This window comes from Erpetoichthys calabaricus, chromosome 4 (assembly GCF_900747795.2).
Source record: "Erpetoichthys calabaricus chromosome 4, fErpCal1.3, whole genome shotgun sequence".
NCBI classification, from domain to species: domain Eukaryota; kingdom Metazoa; phylum Chordata; class Cladistia; order Polypteriformes; family Polypteridae; genus Erpetoichthys; species Erpetoichthys calabaricus.
Window position 1 is genome coordinate 313,103,980 of NC_041397.2, and position 20,793 is coordinate 313,124,772.

The following is a 20,793-nucleotide window of genomic DNA, read 5'->3' on the forward strand; positions in this document are numbered from 1 at the left end:
CACACCAGGGCCAATTTAGAATCCCCAATCCACCTAACCTGCATGTCTTTGGACATGGGAGGAAACTGGAGCGCCCGGAGGAAACCAATGCAGACACGGGGAGAACATGCAAACCCCATGCAGGGAGGATCCGGGAAGAGAACCCGGGTCTTCTAACTGCGAGGCAGCAGCGCTACCACTTGCGCCACCCTGGGTAAGTCTTTTGGAAACCAAATATGGGTCTCCTTTGGCAGCGTTTTTCAAACAGTGGTGCGCCGTGAGAGTATCGAGGAGGAAATGACAGTGTAGCGCACCAGCATCTGAACCTGAGAGAGAGCGACCCTCCTTAAGTCTTCAAGATCTGTCTGAAGAATAAAGGACTACCTGGAGAAGCTGGCATAAAAGCAGCTGTTTTATTTTTTTTTTGGAAATCTGAGCAATTCTGTGACTTACACATCACTCTATTTCATATTTTATTCTTTTTATTCTTATCTTATCTGGATCGCGGTCTGATTATATGGGTGGTTACCCGTAAGGCGATGCAAAAGTGCTGATGAAACACTTGTCATGTACTCCATCCATCCATTTTCCAACCCGCTGAATCCGAACACAGGGTCACGGGGGTCTGCTGGAGCCAATCCCAGGCAACACAGGGCACAAGGCAGGAAACAATCCTGGGCAGGGTGCCAACCCACCACAGGACCCACACAAACACACCCACACACCAAGCACATTTAGAATCGCCAATCCACCTAACCTGCATGTCTTTGGACTGTGGGAGGAAACCCACGCAGACACGGGGAGAACATGCAAACTCCACGCAGGGAGGACCCGGGAAGCGAACCCAGGTCCCCAGATCTCCCAACTGCGAGGCAGCAGCGCTACCCACTGCGCCACCGTGCCGCCTGTCGTGTACTCTTTTTCATTTATTGTGGAAGCCCCTTTTTGTGGAACGTGGTTCAGCTACACCAATTGCAGTTTTGCATTATATTATTGATCCGGTAAATCCGGAAATGGAAAATGTTCTCTTGGTGTTCCCTCGCCCCCTCCCCACCTCCTTCTGTTGATGCTAAAGTACTTATTTTGCTTAATGGTTAATCCAGCCCTGTCTCTGTCTCTTCTCTCTCTCTCTGGAGCAGACCCTCTCACATGGCACTGAGGCTACTTGAACTGACAAATTTTTTATTACCTGAAAGAAATGAGGTTATAGCTATCGAAATGTCTCGCGCTTCATCTAAACTGAATCCAGGCAAAGCGCTCGAAAAGTTTTTAATCGAGTGACGTCATGAAAAGTCGCGCGTCGTCACGTGACTGTGACTGTCTTTTGTTTATTTTTTTTTGACACGGACTTAACGAGCGATGATTCGAAACATATCAAAGTAGCTTTATATCAGTGCTACAACTAATAGAAAGTGCGTGGCCTTACACGGCCGGCCAAAAGAGTATCCGCTTTTCGAGAATTCTGCCTCAGCAGGTCAGATTATTCTTATGACCCCTTCGTTCTACACGCATATCTTCACGGGTCTCACTGGTTCGCCTGCACCTTTTGAACGCTCCACGGTCGTTTAAACGGAGCGGCTTTTCTGTGAGTGTGGAGGAGATGGACAGAACTCAGCAGTCGGACACACCCAGCCTGATCCTCAAACTGTATGTGATTTTCCTTTTAGCCCACTGGAGGGGGCTGCTTCACGCCCTTTGGTCCATCTGTTTTTTTCGCACTGCCCCCTTCCTGTAGTAAAAATTCGGGTAGGTCCACCGGTGTCATGTACGCCAGATGACAGACTTGGGAGTGTCGTCCTGTTATATAAACACAGTGTTTTATTTTTACGGCTCCAAAACTTTGTCATTGGGTGAGCGCTTGTCTCCCGCCCGAACTGTGCGAGAAAAAGAGGAACTTGACGGACACATCCATCCGGGCAATCAAAGGCATCTCCTCCCTGGAATCGAAAAGACAGAGCAAAGTAACGGTAAGGAGGACATTATTCTTAAGAGCTCATGGCTATGCGAGTTTTAGTGTGGTGTGCGCGCGCATGCGTGTGTGTGCGTGCGTTACTTGCTCAAATTTCCTTAATTTTGTTAGGCTAAGGAGTGGTCTTTAAAAACCACCAAACGATTTATGACTTGATCGTATATAGCGCATTGCGGGGTCACCACTGTCTTATTACCGAGGGGCGCTTGTTTCACTGTATCTGTTGCCAATGTGTCTCGACAGCGCCGATGTCCTGTGGAGAGCCCTCGAGTCTTTAGGCAGCACCGGCTGTCTTCTTTGTGTCAGAGCTGACACCATGTAAATGACCGTCTATGGCGGGCTGGTCGGGAGGTCCACCTTTTCCTTCTGTCTGTGTCCATGGCTCTACGTTTATTATCCTTCCTTTATCTTTTAGAATTTTCAGATGAGATACTTTCAACCGTGTTTCTCTGCATTTTCTTCTTCGACTTTCTCCTTTCATGACCATTAAGGAGCTTTAACAACCTAATTAAAAAAAATGTACATTTGTTTTGTTACTTTGTTTCATAAAATTCCTAATGAGAGGCGCTATATGAAATAAATTCTGACACCATCAGAGTCCCAAGCTCGCCTTGATGCTGTCTATGTGGACTCTGCATGTTCTCTCAGTGGCCTTTGAATGTTCCTCTCATAGCTTAAAGACACAGACGTTAGGTTAAGTAGCCCTCTGAGGGAGTGAGTATACCCTGTGGTGTGCTGCGTCCCCACATTTCTCTGTGCCCACAGTGCATACTGCCAAGATAGGCACCAGTACAAAGAATCTTAAACATAATTAAAGAGCATATTGTTTATGTAAATGTGTATGGTGGTCTACACGGGGCAGGCACCATCTAATAATCAATTGAAATTCTCCTTTAACATCTTGGTAAATTCTGTGTGCCTGCTATCCATAAAGTTTCATGTATTCATTTTATATTCTTCTTACCTGAGTCTCCCTGTCCCCTTCCATGTTCACATTTCATATTCCTTTCACTTCCTTTCCCAGCGTCCATGTGTCAAATCCACTGATGTAATAAATCCCTGGTTCCAGTCCGCTTTCTCTTTGGCCCGTATCATGTCTCGTTTTGGTATTGAACCCACACATCCAAACTGCTTCCTGTGCTTACAGTTTTTTTCATATGCAGATCCTTCCAGTTTGGCCCACACCGTACGTTCAAATTTTGCTTGTGGTCTTCAGGGTCCATCACCGCATAGCTTAGCCTCACCAAACACATGTGGTTCCTCTAGAGCTGTCGTCTTCATTGTCCCACAACCCCCCCACCACACACACCTATCCCTCGTGTCCCCCCTCATTTCTGAGCCCACCGAATGTAATACGACTGAATGGAATCACAAAGGTTCTCACGTTCTAGTGTTGTTCATTTGTTAATGGCTGTCATCCTATACTTGTTAAAGAGTCTCTGATCTCTCAGCGTCAACATGAAAATCTGTCATTCATCACCTTCTCTTTAGCCCACCCATGTCGGCTTTTTTGATCTGTTGGGGTTTCTTCCTCGCAGGTGAATTCGGTTTGATTTACTGAAAGAACAGCGCGCCTGTTCTGTCACGTGTGTCAAAACGTCACCGCATTGAACGGCGACCACGCCCCCGTGCAGGTAGTCTCAGCAGCACGACTCTGTTATTCCAGGTAGCACATAAATTGGTCGATGTGAAAGGCACTATCTATCTATCTATCTATCTATCTATCTATCTATCTATCTATCTATCTATCTATCTATCTATCTATCTATCTATCTATCTATCTATCTATCTATCTATCTATCTATCTATCTATCTATCTATCTAATGAATGAATGAATGAATGAATCAGTCAATGTATGAAGATGCCGGTCTGGTTAGAGAGGCAGGTAAGTATATCACTGAGCACACCAGGATAATACAGCTGCTGCTTTCTAAGGACAGCCCTGCCAGAAACTTCTATGACCCGTTCGTCTCCACCTCTCTCTTTCGTTTGTTTATTCAGTCTCTGTTTCCGTTTAGTATTTTCTTGGTTTCTTTTCTCGACATTTAAACGCGTTTTGTTTTCACTTAGCAACGTCGATGATTTGACTGATACAAACATCGCCGTATAGTGAACAGATCAAATAACGGACTATAAAGCTACCACCAGAGAGATTTTTTGGAGCGATGCAGAGGGGGAACCATTTTTAGTTCCCAAAAGGAACATCCACTGAAGGTTCCAGAAAGAGTCTGTATTTGTCTAGATCCAAAACAGGCTGTATAAATAACCCAGACTAGATGATTACTAATTTGTAAAATCCCCATGAGTTGCTGATATTAAAAGGACTCTTGCTGCATGTAATAACAGACTAAGTTCAGGCTTCCTTCATCTGTTGTAACCTGAGCAAACTCCGAGCACAGGCCAAGTACTCACCGGACTAAGGGCGTCTACCTCGCGCGGGCGCCAAAACGGCTTTGTTTGCGTGGGCGCCGATCCTAAGGGGCACATGCGGCGGCAATGGCTCGGATCTCCATCACTTACGATAAAGGGTTTATGGAAGTGATGATCGGGTCCGAGTTATATTGCTTTATTTTGGTTGTCTCTTTTTCGGTGGTTGCAACAACTGGGGCGCAAGCTTAACTGTAGCCTACTAGACATTAAAGATTCCTGTTTTAGGAACATTTTTTAAACTCTTGCAACATCAACAGCAGCTAATAATAATAATAATAATAATAGTAATATGCATTGGTGCTGCTACCTCGCAATAAGGAGACCTGGGTTCGCTTCACGGGTCCTCCCTGAGGGGAGTTTGCATGTTCTCGCCGTGTCTGCGTGGGTGTCCTCCCACAGTCAAAAGACATGCTGGTTAGGTGCATTGGCGATCTTAAATTGTCCCTAGTGTGTGTGCTTGGCGTGTGTGTTTGTGCGTGTGCCCTGCGGTGGGCTGGCACCCTGCCCGGGATTTAATCCTGCCTTGCGCCCTATAAGTTGGCTGGGATTGGCTCCAGCAGACCCCCGTGACCCAATAGTTAGGATATAGCGGGATGGATAATAATAATAATAATAATAATAATTTAAAACAGGCTGCTGGTTTAAAAAAAAAAACTAAATGATGCAAATGCCGTACTCTCACTTAGAATCATCGAGATCAGCTTCATCTGGTCCATTGAGTAGCGCCCCAGCAATACAAACCTGACCAGGTCCAAAAGGTTCGGACAGGGCTGAACTCAGGAAGGCTTTGACAACAGCTGCAGATACGTCCAGTATACCGCAGCCGGTTGTTATCTTTGTGTAGTTTGTAGGTTTTCCCCGTGAGCGACAGTCTGCTTTCCATCAAGGACACTCTTAAAGGTTCCTGGTCAGTTCTTCAGAACAATACTAGAGGGGAAATATTTTTTGTTCACAAAAGACCCATCCACATGAAGGTTTCCGAAATAAATAATAAAAAAAATCAATATATTTAGATCTGTAACGGGTTTCATACCGTACATGAATAGTTGGTAGCAGATTTGTGAAATACGGATAAGATTTTAAAAGGAGTCTTTCTGCATACAATACCACCGGCTAAGATCACGTTTTCTTAATCTGTTAGCGCCCTGCTACGTAGCCTACCATGCATTAGATTTTTTTTTTCCATATAAGGAAGTTTTCTAAAACCCAGAGAATCAACTTCATTTGCAAAGAACCCGTTCCAGAATGAAATCGTTCTTTTGTCAAGCAAAAGTTCAACGAGGAATCACACAACTCACTAAAGAAGCATAAAAGTGCCACTAAACAACCAGGATTTTTAACAGCTTAGCCTACTCCGGTTTTCTTTCCACATCTTTACAGACTTACTGGTTAGGACAACTAAATGAGTGAGTCTTGTAATGGACTTGGGGACCCGCCCGTGCGGATGGGTCATAGAAAACCAACGCTGCATGCTTCGGCTTCCAGTGATCATAAGATGAAGTATTGTTTGCAAATATTGTATCGTGTTCTTTCTTTCTTTCTTTCTTTCTTTCTTTCTTTCTTTCTTCTTTCTTTCTTTCTTTCTTTCTTTCTTTCTTTCTTCTTCTTTCTTTCTTTCTTTCTTTCTTAGTCCAATGGTGCTCTGGCACTGACACAAAACCCTTAACTGGAGACGAGATTGATGTACAGGGTCTGCTTTTTCAGTATACGACAGAGCTGGAGGAGAATATCTGAGCAAAAGGGAACCTGCAGGCAACGCGTTAGTAACAAACCAAAACAAGCAGATAAATAAATCAAGTTAAAAAAAACAAAAAAACAAGCAACCATAGCCGTTCATGCTGTTATGGCGCCTTTTAACTGGTGGAAGCCGCAGTTTTAAGTGTTTAACTCTGCGGCGGTTTTGATGTGAAAATCGCATTCTGCGCCAGCAAAGACGATTGAGGGAAATTGAAACTTTTGCTGCCACAATGTTAAGAGTTAAGAGCAGTCAATGATAATGTTAGTTTTGAAAGGCGTCGTTACACATGAAAGACTGACTGGTTGTATGCTTGATTTTGAACTTGATTTTTATTTATTTATTTATTTATTTATTCACACTATCGCGCTGCCAGCAGATTCCCTTTAGCTCAGATATTCCCGCCCACCTCTGTCGTGTAACTGTAAAAGCAGACCCTCCACATCTCTTTCTTTTTATTTTTGACTTATTCCTGCTACAGTACTTTGATGTTCTCTCTTGCTCGTTTTTTTTTTTTTCTGTCAGTGTCACTGTCGCCGCATTGGTGACTTCCTGTGACTGGAGCTGGCGTCCTTTATACAGTAGATTTGCTGCAATGGCCAAGCTGAGCAACCATCTGAAGTTGCGTCAGTGTGCGCTCTGCTTGTGGCGGAGGGCGGTGGGCATCATTGTGTGATCGAGTCATTTCTAAGAATATAATGGGGGGGGGGGGTATGGGCATAAGTGTCGAGTCAGCAGCTGATTCTCTTAGACCCGCCCCTAACCCCCCCCCCCCCTCCCCCGCTGTTTTGCAGATTGTGCCCACTGCTTGCACCACTGTGACTGCCAAGTTCCGCTGTTGTGATCTTCGTGATTTTTCAGAGCTCTTGGTACATGAGACACCCGAATGAACATCAAGCTAGGGAAGAAATGTTAACGATATAATGGCGTTTAGCACTTAGATAAGTGTGAACTGTAAAAAAAGATTAAAACCGATGAGTGACAACGCGTTTGAAGCGGTTATCTATATAAAGCTGTTGCTTGCTGCTTATAGGAAAGCATCTCGGTCGCTTAGTAAACGTCTTTGTAAACGAGGTATGCAAAGTGTCTATTTATTTAGGCCATTTTTAGCTTTTCTATAGTAAAGCACTTCGAGCTAAAGTTTCTGTCTGAAAATGAGCCATACGAAATAAACGTTGCTGCTGACTTTAACCGGGGTAGCTCCTCTTCATTATTCACCAGAGACCCTCCCAGCCATCGTTTTCCAGGAGACTTCCCATGTCCCACGAACTGGAGGTGTTGATTGTCATCCTGCCCACTTCAGAAAATCATCAGAAAATCACAACCTGATTCATTCTGTCCAGTTTAAGAGTTAATGATCGCGTTTCCTCAAAAGGGATTAAAGTCAGAGGTAAACAATATTAAATTAATTGAAGGGTTCAATACCCTGAGTCATACCATCATAAATAATTGAAAGAAACTGTCGTATCTCCATATGTGTCTGACAGAATACATCTGGGTCATAGACTGGGGTTCAACAAATGATTATGTAACGGAGCAGACTATGGGGTGACATCAGCGCTGCGTCATACGCAGAACAAGCTGGTATTGCATATTCAAATGAGCAGCCGAAGGAGGAGCCATTGCTGATTCACCAATCAGTTCTTGGCTATTTGCTATATGGAGACTGTTGCTGATTAAAATTAAAAAATGGACAACCTAGCATGAAACGAATGCGTTAAGAAAATCTGGACTTGGCCTATATGTTATTGTAAGCAAGAGTCATTTTCAGATCATGATTTATTGGTATTTTACAAGTCTGTTTGCCATCCATTTATGGTTAATTACTGTATTGACTGAGGCTGTATAACAGATCTAAGTAAATTATGGTTCTTTCTAGAAACACGTAGGTCATTTGGGAACCAAAAATTGCTCCGCTTGACCATATGCTTCCTAACACTTCACCTTTAAGAACAGACTGTTCACTTGCTGCCTAATGGCGTCATTTTAAGGGACATAACTGTTGTGTATTTGGCTGGGATTTTAGAAGGAAAAAAGGAAGTTCTTTTTTGAGAGAACCTAATGAGAAAACTGACACGCTTTTACAGTTATTAAAAGCTATAGTTAAGAATCATTATCAACGTCCGTGTGTCGTCAATCGATTTTATAATAACCAATTGTAGTCACGTCACCTGGCAGTGGTCTGGTGGCCGATTGGTGTAGAAATATGTCTGTCGTTCTGTAACCCTATGCTGTCACACTAATGGAGTTACAACTTTGATCGTAGTTTTATTCAAAAGTTTACGAATTGATTTGCTATGTTCTGGAAATTTGAAAAAAAAAAAAAAAAAAAAAAAAAATATATATATATATATATATATATATATATATATATATATATATATATATATATATATATATATATATTGATCCACTAGTCTTTACAAAACAAACAGGGGGTCTTCTTTGTAGCGCCTTTCGAAGTGAGCATTAAGATAAAACCATAAAGGCTGTTGGATGGCACTGTCGTAATAGTTTTATGAAACACATTCACGGTGAAATCTTGCAGACAGAAGAGAAGGAAAACCTGTGCAGACGGAGAAGCTAACGCGGGCCGTACAGTAGGGGCTTACAATGGAGTGTGTGAAAACGAAACGAAAGCACAAACGCCTGCCATTGTCTGACACTTGCAAACCAAAAGAATCAAATCGCAGGTGAGAAACGAAGTGATGTGTCAGCATTTGCGGGTTCTGCTGCTGCTGCTGCATCTGCTTGACAGCGCGGTTTGTCTCTCTGCGTGACGGCAAAACGAAAGCAAGCAGACCTCAGCTGTCAGGTGACCTTCCTGTTTCGTGTCAAACCGCATGACGCGCACCGTCCTAAAATAAGACAGCGAGAGAGGAGTAGCACGCCAGTCCTCGGCTGACTCCCGCCGCCTCGTTCAAGGATACGGTCTACGGGTGGCCGCTCCAGTGGCAGGCGCTATAAAATGAGTATCAAAAATAAACAAACAAACTGAATTATTTCTTAGACACGCTTATTTCACAACTCTCTTTATATAAATAAAAATCGTAAAACCATCCATCGGGTAATTTGTTTTTAGCTACACACTGCGAAAATCAATTCAGGTCTAATGTCACATCTTGTTTGTTAGAGTTTGTTACCAATAGCGTAAAAACGGTTTAACCGATTTCTGCGAAATTTTGCATGTACGTTCAGGTAAATAAGTACACCCAATGATATTTTTATAACATAAGTTTAGACAGTATCCATAGACAAAGGTAATACAACTAAAGAAAAATGATCAGACATGCTATCTATCTATCTATCTATCTATCTATCTATCTATCTATCTATCTATCTATCTATCTATCTATCTATCTATCTATCATATAGTGCCTTTCCTATCTATCTATCTATCTATCTATCTATCTATCTATCTATCTATCTATCTATCTATCTATCTATCTATCTATCTATCTATCTATCTATCGTGCCTTTCTATGTCAAGAAAGAATGAAGAAAAATGAAAGAAGAGCAAGGAGGAAGCATCTGCTATGCATGAAGAACATCAGTGCAAAGAAACAACTTGGATGATCCCCAGGCCTTTAAGAACAATGACAGATGATGCAAAAGTTAAAGCTCAGGCCCTGCTATGTCCACCATTGTAAAGTAAGAACGTTTGGAAGGCTTTGGGAGACTTGTCATGATTGAAGGAACTGGGAACTGTGCACTTGACAAGAACGTTCTTGAGAAGGATGTCCAGTCATCTGTCCGTGACCTGAAGCTGACGTGGTCTTTGAGTAATGCAGCAGGACAATGGTCTGAAACACAAAAGCAAGCCGAAATGAAAGCAACACAGATAGATAGATAGATAGATAGATAGATAGATAGATAGATAGATAGATAGATAGATAGATAGATAGATAGATAGATAGATAGATAGATAGATAGATAGATAGATAGATAGATAGATAGATAGATACTTTATTAATCCCAATGGGAAAATCACATTCTCCAGCAGCAGCACAATGATACAATAAATAATATTAAATTAAAGAATGATAATAATGCAGGTGAAAAACAGACAATAACTTTGTATAATGTTAAATGTTCACTTTAAGGTGCACTTTCTCCAATATTATAATTTGTCTAAAGGCTTGAAATCATTCATTGTGTCAAATATGAAAAAACATAGGCTATCAGAAGGGGGCAATTACTATTTCACAGCACTCAAAAATAGCATGTTTATCAGGTCAGCCCCCATCTCTGTGCTCCTTTCAACTGTTTGGGCTCCATATTATTGCACTCTGTTTCAGAACGTATACAGTGTTCTCTGATAGGGCTCAACACTGAAAGGCACTATATAACATCAGAAGGTTGCCATGCCAATCTCCAATTCAATCCAAAGTGAATCACTTCAGGTGCCTTTTTTACAAATAGAAAAATTATTCAACTTAAAGGCTACACTTGAAAAGGTCCTCACTGATGTAAGGTGCAAAATTAAGTCAAAAGGTCTCTGGTTCAATTTCCTCTTTCCTCTCATTATGTGAGCATCTTTACTCCTCATATGTTTGGTTCCTCTTCAAACCACATACTCCACATCCGCTGTTTGCTGGCTTCTCATAGTTATGAAGCCTAGTGTCATACCTCCAAGCAAGACATGCATTGACCACAGAGATGGCCATTGTTCGACAAGAACCACAGCATCAAAATGTTAAGCAGATGGCTGATAATCTGTCTTTTCAGAGAGCCATAAATTCACATTTCCTGTTTTTGACATATATGTGTAACCATATGAGTTTATTGATTCTCAAGACAGGCTGACCTGAAGGCATGCCCCCTCTTTTCATTTGTCCAGCTGCCCTTCTGCTTCTGGTTTCCTTGCAAGTTGATGGCTCAACTGAGACTTAGACCCTTCTCACCATCAGCACAAACACAAGCCATGTATGCAAAGAGGTGGGCATCCTGGAAGCCTGGCAGTGACATCATGAAGAAGAACTGCAATGACAAGTCATTAAGAATTATAGTAGAACTATGGCTTCTCCTCACCTGCCCAAAATTTTCACTGCATTCCTCTAATAAAGAACTCCACCAGCTGTGTTGCGCCCCCTATTGATGTGCATCTATAAAGCTTCTGAAATCCAGTCGGGTTGTGAAGATGACATTAACTTTCATACCATTCTCATGTGTTTGTGCCATTCAGTTCAGGTTTATGGACCACTAAGTGGCACTTCAGACTGGCATTTGCACTGGGATACCCATCCATCCATCCATCCATCCATCCATCCATCCATCCATCCATTTTTCTAATCTGTTTATCCAGGGCAGGGTTGGGGGAAATCTGGAGATTATCCAATGAAAATTAAATGTAAGGTAGGATCCTTCTTAATAGTTCATTTCATGAAGGTTAAAGCATAGAAGCCATACACACTGCTGCTGTACAGGAAGCATCAGTCTGGTGTTGGAAGGGCACAATTCATGTACAGCTTATGGCAAACAGAACCATAACAGAGTGAGTGTGTAGTGGCCATGTGTAACAGTCTCATTCCTTCATCTCTCACCCTACCTTCAGACAAGGCAATTTAAGCGACTCATTCAAGATCACATAGTGAACTTGGGTAGGGTGGAATGTTTAGAGGACTGATTTTCATATCACAGTACTACTCATTTACCATTAGGGGGCCACACAGCTGTCATGGTCTAATACAACCACATAAGCAAACAAATCTCTACTGTATAGAAAGCACTGGTGCAGCACTGCAAGGTGCATTTAATGTTCAACTAGCTGTGTTAACACAGGTTGAAATCTAAGCAATCAATGTAGAACTCAGCATTAATGTTGGCAGTGCACCCCCTCTTGGAATATATTTTATAATACATGTAGTAATAAAATGGATTGCCTTTGTCATTCTAACAGTTGGCGCATCAAAAACATTTGTAATAAAATGCATTGCATTTGTCATTCCAACAGATGGCACATCAACAACATTTGTAATAAAATGCATTGCATTTGTCATTCCAACAGATGGTGCATCACAAACATTTGCAGTAATAAAATGCATTGCATTTGTCATTCCAACAGATGGCACATCAACAACATTTGTAATAAAATGCATTGCATTTGTCATTCCTATAAATTGTACATCACAAACATTTGCACTAATAAAATGCTTTGCATGTGTCATTCCAACAGAAGGCACATCAACAACATTTGTAATAAAATGCATTGCATGTGTCATTCCTATAAATTGTACATCACAAACATTTGCAGTAATAAAATGCATTGCGTTTTTCATTCCAACAGATGGCACATCAACAACATTTGTAATAAAATGCATTGCATTTGTCATTCCTATAAATTGTACATCACAAACATTTGCACTAATGCTTTGCATGTGTCATTCCAACAGAAGGCACATCAACAACATTTGTAATAAAATGTATTGCATTTGTCATTCCTATAAATTGTACATCACAAACATTTGCAGTAATAAAATGCATTGTATTTTTAATTCCAACAGATGGCACATCAACAACATTTGTAATAAAATGCATCACATTTTTCATTCCAACAGATGGTGCATCACAAACATTTGCGGTAATAAAATGCGTTGAATTTTCCATTCCAAAATTTGACAGCATGTGGGGGGGAAAAAATCTCCCTGAGTCTGATGTTGTCTTCCAGAGTGTGAAGAGACTGTAAAGATGTTGAGTGGGTTCTTTAATGGTGGAGTTTGCTCTCCGGACGCACCTCTTGTTGTTAATACTTGCGGTGGTGGGCAGCGAGGTGCTAATGATGGACTGAGGTGTCTTCACCACACGCCTCAGGGCTGTCCGGTCAGAGACAGCGCAGTACCCAATCCAGACAGTAATGCAGCATGTCAGGTTGCTCAGAATTGCACACCTAAGGAAACTGAAAAGGATGGAAGATGGAAGCCCAGCTCTTTCCAGCCTCCTCAGAAAAGTAAATACACAGTGGTACCTTTTAGATTGAGTGTGATGTGTTTTAAGTCCAAGGGAGGTCAACAATGAAGGAACTTAAAACTGTGCACCGACTCCACCACTTAACGATCGATGTATAAGAGAGTGCGAATAACTCAAGTCCTTAGGAGGTCAGTAAGAATCTCCTTGGTCTTCTCAACATTGAGAGACAGGCAATGAGCCTGCAAGCTGTTTTATTATTTTTTACGATGAGGCCCCTGATTGTGGTGTCATCAGCATTTTTGATGATATAATTATTGCTATTAGCGACACAGTCGGTGGGTCAGCAAAGTAGACAGGAATCTGTTTTGGATATCTCATGACACTTTTAAAGTGCCTTTTGAGTTTAAAGTGTTAGGCACAAGAGAGGCACTGCTCTATCGGGACTCCAGATCCTCTAGAGTGGTTATCAGCAGGCATCATGGTACGGACAGGCAGGAAGTGGCGAGCCCAGGATAGTCTTCAGCTAGAGGAGTCTCGACTGAAACACAAGGCTCTGGTGGGTGTTTGGCAACACGGGTTTGGGAGCAATCCTACAACCTCAAGGCCCATGATAAGGACAGACACCATTGCGTCCTGGAGTAGAAGTGCACACAGGTGTGGCAGTGGAGGAGCGAACCAGCAGAAACATGGGCTTGTGGCAAAAGGGAGCATGGACAAGAGAAAATTATTTTGGGGGACATTTGGCAGGCTGAACCACAGCATATCAAGTTCATGGTTCATGTATGATGTCCTACCCAGCCCAGCAAATCTCTGCACTGGAAAGGGCTCACTGGAGCACATCTTCAGTAGCTACACAGTAGCCCTCAGTGAGGGCCCACTACTGCTGGCGAGTCAGTGGAGGTGCCCATCTTTAGATCCATGGTGAATAATAGGATCATTTGCAGCCAAAGTGGCATCGCCTTTGTCAGGGCAGGAGAGCAGCCTCAGCCACAGCCTTCAGTAGCATCCAGCCTGCTCACCTCAGCATTGGACTGAAAATTGTAAGTAGACTTGGGCAGGCGGCTCAAGTTCCCAGACCACGTTACTTCAACTTCTTTCCTCTTCAAAGCAGGTGCTTATAGTGGAGTTGACAGTACCTTGGGAGGACCGCATTGAAGAGGCTAACGAACGAAAACGGTCCAACTACCATGTCAAAGGAGTGGCTGGAATGCTTGTTGTGAGCTCATTGAGGTGGGGTGTAGAGGCTTTGCTGGCCACTCTTTATGCAAGTTCTACACCCTTCTTGGCATCACAGGAGCTGCAAAAAAAGAGAGCCATAAAGTCCACCACAGTGGCTGCAGAGAGGGTCTCCAGGTGGCTTTGGATCAGGAGGTCTGAATCGTGGGCCATTGCTGCTGGGACACAATCCAGGGCCTGATTAACCCTGGCTGGGTCACCTGAGCGAGGGTGTCTGATGTTGCAAAACCCAAAACACCTGATGACCTTGGGACACATCACTGACGATGTGTCCCACCGCATCCTTGGATGAATCTTTAAACCGAGACTCATCACTGCTGTTAAAAATGAAGTCTGATTTATCTAATCAGACTCAGCAATGGACAGGCTCTCCATCCAGAGCTTTTTCATGCCTTACACCGAGAGCCATCCTGAACCAAATGGGTTTGAGAAGATTTAAATAAATGAACTGAAGGCCAAGGGCTGCCCTAGAATGGACATCTTACACTGGAGCCAAGTGACCCGTGGAGATAAATAAAGGCTTATGACACAACTTAGGTCTGCGACCAGCACATATGAGTGAGTCACAGAAGGCCCTTAGCTCCTCAACATCATGAACAAGCCTGGAAATTTAAAAATAGAGAAGTGTCTGAGACCACAGAAGCTGAAAGGGCTTCATTTTATTAAATGAGCCGGGCTTGTAGGGAAGCTTCAGAGTTTGTGTGCTCGTCATTTCTCACACCTTTTGTTACTTTGATGTGCACTCTTGTTTGCTTTGTAAAAAAGGTGATGGGGTTACGGACGCATTGACTCATGGACTGATAAGTAGGTGTGGGAAAATAGTTTCATATTTTTGACTTCACTGAAACAATTTATCTGTCAAGCTTATTGTATAGCGTATGATGATTTAATTTGGGAACAACTGGTACTCCATATACTGTACAGTAACTGGCCTTCATCAAGTTATTTTTGTGAATGTTAGCTGGCCATGTCTACCAGAGGGTTACAAAGGAAAACTGAAAAGATCAAAGCAGTTTAGGAGAGTTTATGAGAGTGATATCTGGCACAGGCACATCCCTTTTGTAGGGCGAATCGGGGGGCCGCGCTGACCTTACGCAGAACGCTGCTTATCATTAAAATTAAATACTGTATCTACATTTCTGCCTTTAGAGCATCTCAAGGGACATACTGTACCTTTTCTCCTCCCTACATGTCACATAAAAGAATAAGCTAGATCCTCCATCCCCAGCATTTCATTAGTTTGTGTGTTAGAGGGATGTCCTTTGTGCTTCTGCCCGTTGCGTGTGCACCATGAGAGCTGATCAATGCTGATCAATGCTCAGAATGCTGCTGCTCTTTTTCTTACTGGGTCTCAGAATGTTGTGTCCGTTACTCCAATTCTGGCCTCGCTTCATTGGCTCCCAGTTGAATTTAGGATTCATTTTAAAATTTTACTTTTGGTTTAAAAGTTGCTAAATGGTGTTGCCCAATCCTATCTGTCGGAGTTACTGGTCCCGTATACACCTATCTGCTCTTTACGTTCCTCTCAACAGCAATTGTTGGTCGTGCCAAAGTCTAAGATGAAGATAAGGGGTGTAGTTCTAGCACCAAAGTTATGGAATGCTCTGCCAATTGAAATTAGGTCAGCACCATCAACCCAAATGTTTAAATGAAGACTTAAAACATACTTGTTTCGATTGCTTTTAACTGTATTTGAGTAACACTGGTATCAATTTTATTAATACTTTATTTAGTTTATCATATCCATTGTTCTGCGGTGGGTTGGCACCCTGCCCGGGATTGTTTCCTGCCTTGTGCCCTGTGTTGGCTGGGATTGGCTCCAGCAGACCCCCGTGACCCTGTGTTTGGATTCAGCGGGTTGGAAAATGGATGGATGGATGTAAATTTTGTACTTTGTTTACTGATTTATTATTGATATTTTTTGATTTTATTGTACAGCACATTGGTTGACACTTATGGTGTTTTAAAATTGTGCTTTATAAATACATTTTGATTTGATTTGATGAGGTGGAATACATTGCCTTGCCTGTAGTATTGCCATGACAGGCACTGTGGCATCATTAAAATGGGGATGAAGTCAGTTTGGTTTGATAGAAATCCAAATGAAGTTCTGTACTAAGGGATCTGCAGGCCATAGTTTTCAGATGAGCCTGAAGTTAGTGACCTACTTGGTATCAGGTTCTTTTGGTCAAAAGTTGTCTTTGGGTTTTCATCAAACCTGTCTTCTGCTACTGTGACCAAATAACTCCATCTTTGCCTTGGCACTATATACATAAAGTTTGGGAACTCCTCTTAATTCTTTGGATTTTTGTTTCTCATTGGCTGAACTTCCTTTTAATATCTGACATTCCTTATGGACACAGTAGTATTTCAGTAGTGACATTAAGTTTATTGGATTAACAGAAAATATGCAATATGCATCATAACAAAATTAGACAGGTGCATAAATGTGGGCACCCCAACAGAGATATGACATCAATACTTAGTTGAGCCTCCTTTTGTCCTCTAGACGCTGTCCTCCTATAGCCTTTGATGAGTGTCTGGATTCTGGATGGAGGTATTTCTGACCATTCTTCATACAAAATCTCTCCAGTTCAGCTAAATTTGATGGACAGCCTGCTTCAAATCATCCCATAGATTTTCCATGATATTCAAGTCAGGGGACTGTGACGGCCATTCCTGAACATTGTACTTCTCCCTCTGCATGAATGCCTTTGTAGATTTCCAACTGTGTTTTGGGTCATTGTCTTGTTGGAATATCCAACCCCTGCGTAACTTCAACTTTGTGACTGATGCTTGAACATTATCCTGAAGAATTTGTTGATATTGGGTTGAATTCATCCGACCCTCAGCTTTAACAAAGGCGCCAGTCCCTGAACTAGCCGCACAGCCTCACAGCATGATGGAACCTCCAGAAAATTTGACAGTAGGTAGCAGGTGTTTTTCTTGGAATGCTGTATTCTTCTTCCACCATGCAAAGCGCTTTTTGTTATGACCAAATAACTCCATTTTTGTCTCATCAGTGCAAAGCACTTTGTTACAAAATGAATATGGCTTGTTTAAATGAGCATTGGCATACAACAAGCGACTCTGTTTGTAGTGTGAGTGCAGAAAGGGCTTCTTTCTCATCACCCTGCCATACAGATGTTCTTTGTGCAAATTCCGGTAAATTGAAGAACGATGTACAGATACACCATCTGCAGCAAGATGTTCTTGCAGGTCTTTGGAGGTGATCTGTGGGTTGTCTGTCACCATTCTCACAATCCTGCTCATATGCCGCTCCTGGATTTTTCTTGGCCTGCCAGACCTGCTGGGTTTAACAGTAACTGTGCCTGTGGCCTTCCATTTCCTGATTCCATTCCTTACAGTTGACTGACAGTTTAAACCTCTGAGATGGCTTTTTGTAGCCTTCCCCTAAACCAGGAGACTCAACAATCTTTGTTTTCAGACCTTTGGAGAGTTGCTTTGAGGATCCCATGCTGTCACTCTTCAGAGGAGAGTCAAAGGGAAGGAAGCACAACTTGCAATTGACCACCTTAAATACCTTTATATCTCATGATGGGACTCACCGGTCTATGAAGGCATAACGAGCTCATCCAACCAATTTGGTGTTACAAGTAATCAGCATTGAGCAGTGACAGGCATTCAAATCAGCACAATGACAAGGGGACCCACATTTGTGCACAGCCAGTTTTTCACATTTGATTTAATTTCATACAACTAAATACTGCATCACTAAAAATCTTTCTTCAGAAAACACCGCAGTACTCAGATGTTCCTAGGAAATGAAAGACAGACCACTGTTATCTTTTGTGTTGAAAGGAGAGTCAATTATTATGCAGGCTGAGAGGGGTTCCCAAACTTTTTCATATGACTGTAAATAGTTGGGACGCCCTTCTGTTGGAAGGACCGGGAGGGAGACAATACCTTCCCCGGGACACGAGAAGGCAGCCCCCCTGGATTGCATCAGGGCCACGGGCTTGGAGCTTGGAAATTCAACCCTGCTGGGGCCTGTGGCCACCTCCAGGGTGTGCCTGGACAATTATGGAGCCTTGGACGGTAGCACTTCCACCACACCTGTAAGTTCTGCCGGATAATTATCAGGGAGCACATGGAGCACTTTGAGGTGCAATATAAAAGAGGCCACCTCACTCCATTCAAGGAGCCAGAAAACATAACTTGCAAGGAGAGGAAAAGTGGCTGCAAAAGAAAAGAAAAGAAAGAAAGAGAACAGGAAAGAAAAGGACAGAGCATTACTTGTGGGAGAATTGTGGGCATTGTGTGCTGTGAAGGAAAAAGAAAAAGAAATAAAATGTGTGTGCTTGGACTTGTGTGTCTCTGTGATTGGACTTGTGTTGTGGTTGATTTCCACAATGGCATCTCAGATGGTACTTCCTGGCTCTTAACTGGCAGGGGACCCTTGTTAAAACAAAAATTTTGTGGTCAGCCCGACATGGCAGGTCGGCACGTTTGCTTAACCATCAGCGGCTCACCATATAGACCGCTGAAGATCCATGGAAGCACCATGCCCCTCTGACTGGAAAATAGAAGGCCAGGCACAACCCAGAGACAGAAGGCAACACGATAAATCCCATCGTTGGTAAAGGGATTGGTTTGCCTGAAGAAAGGGACAGGCAAGAGAAGCTGCCTCCAGGAAATAGTTTTCGGACCCAGGGACAGTTTGCCCCGGGAGTGTTGTAGCACTGTTCCCTGTGCCTACCTCGTATGGGGAGATCGCCCGCATGCGTATTGCTGGCCCAAGGATTCCGATTCCTGGGAAGATGACAGAGAAGACGCAGACCCGCTGCTCACGGATGAACTGTATCTGGGAGAAGAGCTCCTAGAATCTTGTCCCGACGGGATCAATCCGGCAGAGGAGGGGGCAGTGGAATGCCAGAAAACAATCCACGAAGCAGGTTAAAGGGTGAAGGGCGTGTACCGGGGTCCCGCTGCTAAAGTGGGACAGGCAGGGACGGGGGACTTTCACTCTACTCCCGAGAGACACTCGACAAGGCCTGTACAGGAGGTGCATGGCCAACAGGCGGATTTGGATAAGAGAAACTGTGCCAGTCGAGAAGATTAACCTGTTGTCTGCTGTATGCGAGCTGTAGGGCATGCTCCAGCCTGTACAGTCTCTGTTGCAGGTTCAGAGTCTGCTCCAGCAGATAACTGAGAAGCTGGAGAGGAGGGTCGACACACCCGTGAAGGTGGTGCAAGAGTAGCTGAGGTGGCACAGTGCTGGACTCTCCAGCTGATGTGATACAGCAGTATGTACCATAAAGGAAAGAGGGGTGCAGAACAAAATGGCGCTGGTAGTGGTCAGTTCCGGTCGCCAAGTAACCGCAAACCCTACAGTGGAGGCACCTATGACAACCAATTGTGCTGTGGGAACAGAACCGGCAGAGGTTCATGCAAGGAGCCGGCTGGTAAGTGCCGGCTGCCAGAGTGCTCCACCCCAAGTGCCGGCCGTGGCCTCACAGAAATCCACAGGGGCACAGATGGAGCGGGGTCTCTTTTTATCCCATAGGGAGACAAAAACTGTTGTTGTGCCCCAGAGCAGGAAGAAGATCCAGAAAGGGAAGACTGGGTCTCCTAACAATGTGCAGCGTGACCCTGTGTGCTCACCTGCAATGAAGGATCACACTCCGCAGAGGTAGAGAAAAGCCCTGAACCTGGCTGGGGACAAGGCGGAGCGGAGTTTCCCAACCTGTCGGGAGGGCACGGGGACAAGGAGGGGAGCGCCATTGTTTTGAATGGCGATACAGCGTTAGGAAGAATGCCAAGGGATGGTGTAGCAGCAGCATCTCCCCGCCCTTCTCTTGGTTTCCTTTTTCAGGGAGGAACCATGAAAGGAGGTATGTTGGCGCCCTATTCGGCTGGAAGACAGCCCTCGCAGGTCGGGTCACTTCGCTTCACCCTATGAGCCTCAGCTAAGGGAATGAGCAGTGTGACAGATAGCCGCGGGCCTTGCCCGGTCAGGATGCCCTACTGTTGGAAGGACCGGGTGAGAGACAATACCTCCCCCAGGACACAAGAAGGCAGCCCCCCTGGATTGCATCAGGGCCAGGGTGTGCCTGGGACAATTACAGAGACCTTGGATGGAAGCACTTCCTTCATACTTGAAAGTGCTGCCAGAAGAAGATCCAGGGATATCTGGAGTACTTCTGGGTGCCCATGCAGCACTTTCGCAGCACTGGCACCCCTGCCACTGATGATAGGTCAGTTCATACTTGAAGGACTCATTCCAGCCTGATGCAACTTCTCACAGCCATTTCTATATAAACTGCTCAAAACAATTAAAGGAACACTTTGAAAACACATCAGGTCTTAATGGGAAAAACAATCCTGCTGGGTATCTACTGTATACTGATATGAACTGATATGGTAATGTGTTAGGAGCTAAAGGATGCCATGTTGTTTGATGGAAATGAAAATGATCAACCTACAGAGGGTTGAATTGAAAGACACCTTCAAAATCAAAGGGAACAAAATGATACAGTGGCAGGCAGGCGAGTCCATTTGCTGAAATCTGATTGC

General features: G+C 43.6%; 1 protein-coding gene across 1 annotated transcript in view; it reads left to right on the plus strand.

The window, feature by feature from the left end:
- The first annotated feature begins 1,157 nt into the window (after positions 1 to 1,157).
- The window catches only part of LOC114641150 (uncharacterized), a 61,592-nt gene continuing 41,956 nt past the window's right edge, over positions 1,158 to 20,793 (plus strand). Inside the window, exon 1 of the mRNA XM_028790256.2 lies at positions 1,158 to 1,946. Within this exon, the coding sequence (XP_028646089.1) occupies positions 1,754 to 1,946 (193 nt within the window). The 5' untranslated portion in view covers positions 1,158 to 1,753. The remainder of the gene's footprint in view (positions 1,947 to 20,793) is intronic.